Genomic DNA, 9,806 nt, shown 5'->3' on the forward strand with positions numbered 1-9,806 from the left:
CTGTATTTTATTTGCCTCTCTGTGCGCTTTAGCTTCTGGAATGGAAATTAGGATTGTGGATTTTAATCTCACTGATGAAGACAGCATTTTTTTTTTTTCAAGGAATCTGAACCGATCCAAACCAAATGATATAAATATATGGAAGAATATATATTAAAAAAAAAACCCTTACTACACAAAGGGAATTTTTGTTTCCCTAAAAAGTGTTTACTTCAAAGCTATTTCTTAAAAAATGCTGAAAGGGTATGGGCGCAACGGCTCATGCCTGTAATCCCAGCACTTTCGGAGGCCGAGGTGGGAGGATCACTTGAGGTCAGGAGTTTGAGACAAGCCTTGGCAACATGGTGAAGTCCCCGTCTCTACTAAAAATACAAAAATTAGCCGGGCGTGGTGGCGCGCGCCTGTAGTTGCAGCTACTCGGGAGGCTGAGGCAGGAGAATCGCTTGAACCCAGGAGGTGGAGGTTGCAGTGAGCCGAGATCGCGCCACTGTGCTCCAACCTGGCAACAGAGTGAGACTCCGTCTCAAAAAAAAAAAAAAAAAAAAAGTCTCTGACCCTGTCGTGTTTGGGAACCTTATTTGATCAACTTACTGAGTGTAATGGGGTCATGATGGATTTTCCTAGACATTGCTTAGCGCTTCATGGACCTTGCTCCATGATGTTTTGTCAGGAAATGCTGCTCCCACTGGCATGCTTTCTCTCTTCCCGCCGGTGGGCTCCGAGGTTGTGCTGGTTATTTGCTTGTTCTCAGGTACATTTTTCTCCCTTCTCAGCAATGCAACTCTCTTGCCCTATTCTTTCCATGGAAGTTCTGCTAATGTAAGACTAGAAGAGAAGATGCTGGGAAAAGCCTGGGTTTCTCTCTCTCTCATTCTTGGAATCTTGAGAAGTGGATTTGTCTTTTCCTCAGAGCAGCTCCCTCTACACTGTCCCTCTTTCCGCCTCCTTTTCTCTCCTTGGTTTTACCCTCCCCCAGCTTCAGATCCCCTCCTTTTGACATAAACTATGCTGCCTTCCGTTTTCTGACTAGACCCTGACTAATTCAGGGGTGATCAGGAGCTGTGCTAACCTACACCAAAATTGTCTCTGTTCCTTTTCCTCTGGTCATCACTTTTTTGAGATTATAGAGCAGGGATGTGTACCTTTCACTGTTTTGATGTTTGTGGACAGATATTTTGGCTCTTTAAAAACTTCTGTGAAACATTAGAGAAAATTTCATCTGCTATTGTCTCTTGCAACTCCATTATCAGTGTTTTATTTTACTTTATTTTAAATTGTTAATCAAACTTTATTTTTAATTGTAAATTGTCAACTTATATAAATTTATGGGGTACAAAGTGATGTTATAATTTATAAATATGAAGTGAAATAATCTCTCTTAGCAATTTTGAAAGGTGCAACACTCTAATATAAATATATTCACCATGCTTGGCAATAGAACTAAAAAAAACCTATATTATTCTGTGAAACTGAGATTCTGTACCCTTTGACTGTCATTTCCCCATACCTTCATCCCTGTCTTCTCATCCTTACTCCACCTCTCTCAACAAGTGCCAGGCTTTTATTTATAAAATGCTCTCATCAGAACTGCATTTTTGCAAAATACCTTTTTTCTAATAACAAGTGTATAAAGAGAGAAACCTACCTACGCACTGACCAACTTCTAACTAGAATAATCCATCTTGATCTCTTACAGCTTCAAGGGTTTCAGACACATAGGCCAAAGGCTGCTTCATCTTGAACTCTCTATTTCTTTCCTTGGCTTGTCACACTCCTTGAAGGAAAGTCAAATGACTCTTGGGAGCAATAGCTATTTATTTATTTCTTGTTTGTTAATTGGAAAAGGTAAAAGGAAAAAAAGAAAAAATAATGTAACAAGCATTAGCACCCATAAGAACATATTAAACTCATAAAATTAAGAAACATTTCTAGTAAAGTTGAAGTTCCCTTGATCTTCTCTCTGATCCTGTTCCCTTTATTTCTTCCCATAGGTCCACACAATGATAATTGGGCATTTTATTATGTCTGCTCATGCTTTAAATTTTGCTACATATATATTTAATACATAGCATATAAATATTGCTTGCATGTGTTTACAAGTTTACAAAAGTGGTGTATCTTGCCAAGATCAGATTGATCTAATCTCTGGGAATAAGAAAGAATAAAATTTCCTGAAATTACAAGCTCTGTTTTAGAAACTGTTCCCTTGAGCAAATTTTAATCTCTAGAGTGATCAGGGTGGCAAATCTTCACTGCAGACAAGAATTCTTGAGATGAGCCTCTTTTTGCCTTAGTGACTTTATGAGGTTCTCTTAGAAAATGACACCAGCTGTGGATTATCTCTTACCTAAGGGCTGCAAACTTGAGAAAAACTTGCTTTCAGAACATTTCCAACAATAGATTTCTTTCTGAGAAGCTGATTTTTTTTCTGCATCTATTAAAATCTTCAGGTGGTCACTCTAGTGAATAAATACATATTTGCTATATTTTAAATCCCTGGATACAAGATGTCATTGTATTCACAGTTTTATCTGTCCCAATATAGATTTTTCATGTTAGTGACAAAAATTTCAGAAAAAACATTAAAAATGTGAGTTAGTCATAGTATTTGTAAATCCATCTTTTTTTTCAGCATGGAAAATTTTAATGATTTTTCAGAAATACACATGGGAATTATAAATTCTTCAAAGGTATATAGTTCTATACGCTTACAGTACCATGAGAAACAGCTGAGTACCTTAATACTTTAATTGGAATGAAATGTCTCCTCACCTTAGGGTGATTTTAATGAAAGCTGGTATGTTAATGAATCTAGCCATTTAGTGGCCACCTGTGACTAAAATACTCAATTACGTTGTGTTAGATTTTAGAGTAAGAATTTTATTTCTTTGAAAGTTTAATGAATGCATTCAGTTTCTAATATTTACAGATAATTGGATTGATTGACAATGTCTACTAGTAAAGTGATTAGCCATCCTGGTTTTCCTGGTACCGAGGGGCCTCCCAGGACATGAAACTGTTTTAAAACCATTCCTGGGCAAGCTGGGACAAATTGGTCACCTTACCTATGTAGCTACAATGTGCTGTCTAGGCATGCAGGAGACAGCAATAACTAAGATAATCAAGTCACTGTTCTCATCTAGTGCATGGAGAAAAACAGATGATAGATAAACAATCATGTGTAACATCAGATAGCTATAGGCTATGCAGGGGACTAAAACAGGTTAATGTAATAGAAAGTAGCTGGGTAGCTATTTTAGGTAGAATGTTTGAAAATGGGGAGGTGACATTTAAGCTGAGATGAATGGCATGTAAGTGCTGGTCATATAAAGATAGGAAGAACATTCTGGTCAGAGGGAAAAGTTAGAACACAGTTTTTAGGTCAGGAATCAGCTTGGTGTGTTCAAGGAGCCCAGAGGGGTCAATATGCCTAGAGTAGTGTGGGTTCATTAGTGGTGTAGGGCTGCCATAACAAATGACCCCAAACTGGGTGGCTTAGTTCAACAGGAATTTATTGCTTCACAGTTCTGGAGACCAGAGTCTGAAATTAGGGTGTCAGCAGGCTATAGTCCCTCTTAGCTACCAAAAGCTAGGAAGGACAAGAAAGGATCCTCTATGGGAGGATTGTAGATGCGTTGCTCCAATCTCTGCCTTCATTGTCACCTGGCATTCTTTCTGTGTCTCTTTTCTTTGAGACAGTGTCTCCTTCTGTCACCCAGGCTGGAGTGCAGTGACATGAACATGGGTCACTGTAGCCTTGACCTCCTAGGTTCAAGCCATCCTCCTGCCTCAGCCTCCTGAGTAGCTGGGACCACAGATGTGCACCACCATGCCCTGCTAATTTTTTCTTTTTTTTTCTTTTCTTTTCTTTTTTTTTTTTTTTTAAGAGATAGAGTCTTGCCATGTTCCCCAGGCAGGACTCGAGCTCCTGGGCTGAAGTGAACCTCCTGCCTTGGCCTCCCAAAGTGCTGGAATTACAGGCATGAGCCATTATGCCCTGCCAATGTCTCTGTCTTTACATGGCCTTTTCTTCTAATAAGGACATCAGTCATTGGATTTAGGGCCTTCTGTAATGACATCATCTTAACTTGATAACATCTGCAAAGACCCTATTTCTAAATAAGATCATGTTCACAGGTATGAGGGTAGGCTGTGTTAGAGATTCAACATGTCTTTTTGGGGGACACAATTCTCTTCACTACAGTGGGCAAAGCCAGAAGTGGCACAAGAGACAGAGATGGAGGCAGGGCCCAGATCATGCAGGTTTTCCAAGGCAAAGTGAGGACTAAAACTCCTGATGGATTTTAAGGAGGAGAGAGATGTGATATCACAGCCAGTTAAAAGTAAGATGACTGCTATGGAGAGATGGACCACAGGATGGTAAGGGTGGAGAGAAAGAGACAGGTTAGGAGAGGGTTGGCATGGCCTGGGTGATGATAGCGGTGGTGAAGAGGCAGTGAATTGAACAGAGTTGGGATATAATTTAAAGAGCGAACTGCTAGGTTTTCTAGCTTAGAAAGGACAATATCCCATTCCTAGACCCCATGCCTCATGGGGTAAGAAAAGATAGCTGCTTCTCTAGAGGGCTGTGGGGAAGGAGGAAGAGATGTTTTTATGGAATAAGCACGTTTCAGATAGGGCATGTAAGAGGAGAGGAGAAGGTTTAGAGAAGAGTTTGAGGATAAAGTGAGTTTCCTGATGATACACTGTACATTCCATAGAATGCACCAGCAGGGTTTTGGAGGGTGGAGAGGAAGGGAAATCGGGTCATATTAGTGCATGTGCCTGCTAGTTTGGGTGATGGTGGCTGACAGGCAGGGTTTGGGCTGCTGCTAATGACTGAGATGAAGTGACTGTAAGCATGCTTTCTTAAAGATGCATCATAAGCTGGTTTTTTTCCATAAATGGAAGTGTTAGAGAAACACCTTTAGAAGCAAATGTTGAGAATATGTTAGTTCAACATGTTTATTTCTGCATTGGTTTGTATGAAACAGGTTTACACACACAGCTTTAAAAGGCAAATGTTAAGTATGCTTTCTTAATAATTCATTATAAGCTAAAGGATTAGTATAATAATCTCATAGCGGAAGACAGCCAGTTTAGTATGTTTCATATGGGAGCCACTGGACAATTGTTCTGTCTTGCAGTTTCCAGAGGCAGAGTGGGCAGGTGAGAGCCAAGGCCTTCTACAGACTCCTTCTTTAGGAGGTTGGGAGTAATAGGCTCCTGGTCAGCTGGCAGAGAGCTGGCATTATCTGGAGCAGGAGGTTAGGCATTGCCTTGTTTCTTGGTGACACAATTAAGCATAGACTATTATTCACAAAAGCCTCTTCCGTTGCAGGGAGCCTCTTCTGCTCATGCGTCAAGTGGTCATGGTGCTAAGGTTTAGTTGCTCTAGACATGTCTACAATTTAGAACTCATGTACCAAAGATGAAAATTCCGTGCTCCGGGACGAACTGCTGTTCCTGGGCGGCCCGGCCAGCTCCGCCTACGCGCTCAGCCCCTTCTCGGCCTCGGGAGGGTGGGGGCGCGCGGGCCAGTTGCACCCCAAGGGCCAGGAGTTGGACGCTGCCGCGCAGCCCGAGGGCCAGCTGCTCCGGGAGGTGCGCGTGCTCGGGGTCCCCTTCATCCCTCGCGCCCGGGTGGATGCGTGGCTGGTGCACAGCGTGGCTGCCGGGAGCGCAGATGAGGCCCACGGGCTGCTCGGCGCCGCCGCCGCCTCGTCCACCGGAGGAGCTGGCGCCAGCGTGGACGGCGGCAGCCAGGCTGTGCAGGGGGGCGGCGGGGATCCCCGAGCGGCTCGGAGTGGTCCCTTGGACGCCGGGGAAGAGGAGAAGGCACCCGCGGAACCGACGGCTCAGGTGGCGGACGCTGGCGGATGTGCGAGCGAGGAGAACGAGGTACTAAGAGAAAAGCACGAAGCTGCGGATCATAGTTCGCAGCGTGAGGAAAATGAAGAAAGGGTGACATCCCAGAAGGAGAACTCACTTCAGCAGAATAATGATGATGAAAACAAAATAGCAGAGAAACCTGACTGGGAGGCAGAAAAGACCACTGAATCTAGAAATGAGAGACATCTGAATGGGGCAGATACTTCTTTCTCTCTGGAAGACTTATTCCAGTTGCTTTCATCACAGCCTGAAAACTCACTGGAGGATATTGGGAGATATTCCTCTTCCAGGCAGTATCAGTGATGGCATGAATTCTTCAGCACATTCTCATGTAAACTTCAGCCAGGCTATAAGTCAGGATGTGAATCTTCATGAGGCCATCTTGCTTTGTCCCAACAGTACATTTAGAAGAGATCCAATAGCAAGGACTCCACAGTCACAAGAACCGTTTCTGCAGTTAAATTCTCATACCACCAATCCTGAGCAAACCCTTCCTGGAACTAATTTGACAGGATTTCTTTCACTGGCTGACAATCATATGAGGAATCTAACAAGCCAAGACCTACTGTATCACCTTGACGTAAATATATTTGATGAGATAAACTTAATGTCATTGGCCACAGAAGACAACTTTGATCCAATCGATGTTTCTCAGCTTTTTGATGAACCAGATTCTGATTCTGGCCTTTCTTTAGATTCAAGTCACAATAGTACCTCTGTCATCAAGTTTAATTCCTCTCACTCTGTGTGTGATGAAGGTGCTATAGGTTATCGTACTGACCATGACTCTAGTTCCCATCATGACTTAGAAGGTGCTGTAGGCGGCTACTACCCAGAACCCAGTAAGTTTTGTCACTTGGATCAGAGTGATTCTGGTTTCCATGGGGATCTTACATTTCAACACATATTTCATAACCACACTTACCACTTACAGCCAAGTGCACCAGAATCTACTTCCGAACCTTTTTCGTGGCCTGGGAAGTCACAGAAGATAAGGAGTAGGTACCTTGAAGACACAGATAGAAACTTGAGCCGTGATGAATGGAGTGCTAAAGCTTTGCGTATCCCTTTTTCTGTAGATGAAATTGTCGGCATGCCTGTTGATTCTTTCAATAGCATGTTAAGTAGGTATTATCTGACAGACCTACAAGTCTCACTTATCCGTGATATCAGACGAAGAGGGAAAAATAAAGTTGCTGCACAGAACTGTCGTAAACACAAATTGGACATAATTTTGAATCTAGAAGATGATGTATGTAACTTGCAAGCAAAGAAGGAAACTCTTAAGAGAGAGCAAGCACAATGTAACAAAGCTATTAACATTATGAAACAGAAACTGCATGACCTTTATCATGATATTTTTAGTAGATTAAGAGATGACCAAGGTAGGCCAGTCAATCCAAACCACTATGCTCTTCAGTGTACCCGTGATGGAAGTATCTTGATAGTACCCAAAGAACTGGTGGCCTCAGGCCACAAAAAGGTAACCCAAAAGGGAAAGAGAAAGTGAAAAGAAACTGAAGATGGACTCTATTTTGTGAAGTAGTAATGTTCAGAAACTGATTATTTGGATCAGAAACCATTGAAACTGCTTCAAGAAATATATCTTTAAGTACTGCTACTTGAATAACTCAGTTAAGGCTCTGTTTTGAAGCTTACATGGACAGATGTTTAGGACTTCAAGATCACACTTGTGGGAAATCTGGGGGAGCCACAACTTTTCATGAAATGCATTGTATACAAAATGCGTAGTTATGTCCAAAGAATAGGTTAACATGAAAACCCAATAAGACTTTCCATCTTGGCAGCCATCCTTTTTAAGAGTAAGTCGGTTACTTCAAAAAGAGCAAATACTGGAGATCAAATTATTTTAAGAGGCATTTCAGTTTTACATGCAAAATAGCCTTATTTTCATTTAGTTTGTTAGCACTATAGTGAGCTTTTCAAACACTATTTTAATCTTTATATTTAACTTATAAATTTTGCTTTCTATGGAAATAAATTTTGTTTTTGTATTAAAAATTAACTTTTCACTTTTATACGAAATCTCAACCAAATTTACCTTACTTTCCTTCCAAAATATCCACTTTCAGGAATATAGGTGAATAACAAATAGGGCAGCATAGCAAATTGCTCAGACTCCAGCCAAATTGAGGTCAACATAGCATGCGCAAATAAGGCAAATCCACCCTGCTACCCCAATAGTTAACACACAGAATACTATGTGATACAGAATGCATTGAAGACCTACAGTCACTGGTAGTTTAAGCCACAGGCCTTCCTCGTGTAACCAGAGACAGAATGGGCTACTTGCATAAATATAACTCATTGTGTGTATATTAAATCCATAAAATCTCTGGCAGTAAAGCCAGCCTGAAGGGATGGCCTCACCATCTTAGAATACTGAGATCTCACCAGAACATTGTAAGCCATATAAACAAACAGTAGGGGGAGAGTAAGTAACAGTGAAAACATCTAAAAGATTTAAGTGTTTAAAATGGGCAAAAGCGATTAGGGGAAAAAAACAGGTGAATTTGAAAATAAACCAGGGTAAGGTAAATTCTAGAAATAATGGCATTTGAAATGAAAACCTCACTTAAGTTCACTGGAACAGTAAACAGGAGATTGTTGAGTTTTCTGAAGACAGCAATGACCTCACCTAGATGACTGTCAAGTTTGGGGAACATCAAGATTTTAATGTGTACTATAATGCTTAATATGTCCAAATTTTCAAAATGAAGTTTCTCAGATATTATTTCTGCCATAGGAGTTACAGTGTAGAGTATCACATAAATATCTTGGGCTAGAGAAGTGCAGTTTATATATACCGTTGGATTTTTATAATAAAGTTCCCCCCCCCCAAAAAAAAAGAAAATTCCATCTGTTGGTAAAATAATTGAACACTCTCAGTGTCTTTAAACAATACCCGCTAGTTAGAAAACTTGTATGTTGATTTTTATTTATTATTATTTCGTATCTGATAAAACACCATGTAATATGAAGATATAAAATGAAAATAGCTGGGTGTGATGGCATGCATCTGTAGTCCTAGCTACTTGGGAGGCTGAGGTGGGAGGATTGCTTGAGTCCAGGAGTTCTGGGCTGTTGTGCGCTATGCCGATAGGGTGTCTGCACTAAGTTCGGCATCAATATGGTGACCTTCCGGGAGTGAGGCACTGCCATGTTACCTAAGGATGGGTGAAACAGCCCAGAAACTGAGTAGATCAAAACTCCAGTGCTGCTCAATACTGGGATTGCGCCTGTGAATAGTCTCTACACTCCAGCCTGGGCAACATACAGAGACCCTCTCTCTTAAGATAAATATATAAGTAAATAAAAAGGATCATTTCACAATTCTAAGCTTATGTGAATGCATACATAGATTTTTTTTCCTACGCAAATTAATGGTCTTAATGTTTAGACTTCCAGGTCAGCCTAAGATCATGAAAACTCAGTAATAAATCACTGCTACGATGAAAGGGGAAGAAGCAAGAGGAAAAAAAAGTAAATGCTCATTTCTGTCTTGTTTATTATTTTTCAGTTCAAACAGGTTAGAGAGGCCGGGAAGCCAACCAGACCTAGTTGGTATGTCATATATCACATTCCAGTTCATATGCATATTTCTGTCTGGTTCTGTGCAGAGAAGGGAAGACAACAGAGAAAGGAAGAAAACAGCCGGCCTTTCTTCTCCAGCCCCCATTTCTGAGCTGGCCTTAGGGTTGAGGATAAGAGTGAGAATCAGTAGCAACTCCTTTAGGAGTGAACATAGAAAAACCGAAACAGAACTTTTCTTTTTCAGTCACTCCAGAATTAATGCACATAAATCCCTCCCTCCCCAAAAGCATTAAGAAGATTAAGTACTTGGGCTTTTCATCAGTTGCTTTCTTCTGTTCGGAATCATTGTGAACAAGTAT

The 9,806-nt window shown here is 41.1% G+C and overlaps 1 protein-coding gene across 1 annotated transcript; it reads left to right on the top strand.

Moving 5' to 3' along the window:
* The first annotated feature begins 4,365 nt into the window (after positions 1 to 4,365).
* LOC101126173 (nuclear factor erythroid 2-related factor 3-like) lies at positions 4,366 to 7,402 on the top strand. The gene is given in 3 exon segments (XM_055368080.2): positions 4,366 to 4,380; positions 5,416 to 6,158; positions 6,160 to 7,402. Coding segments are annotated over 3 exon segments (2,001 nt in total).
* Positions 7,403 to 9,806: the final 2,404 nt, after the last annotated feature.

This window comes from Gorilla gorilla, chromosome 17 (genome assembly GCF_029281585.2).
Source record: "Gorilla gorilla gorilla isolate KB3781 chromosome 17, NHGRI_mGorGor1-v2.1_pri, whole genome shotgun sequence".
NCBI lineage: Eukaryota > Metazoa > Chordata > Mammalia > Primates > Hominidae > Gorilla > Gorilla gorilla.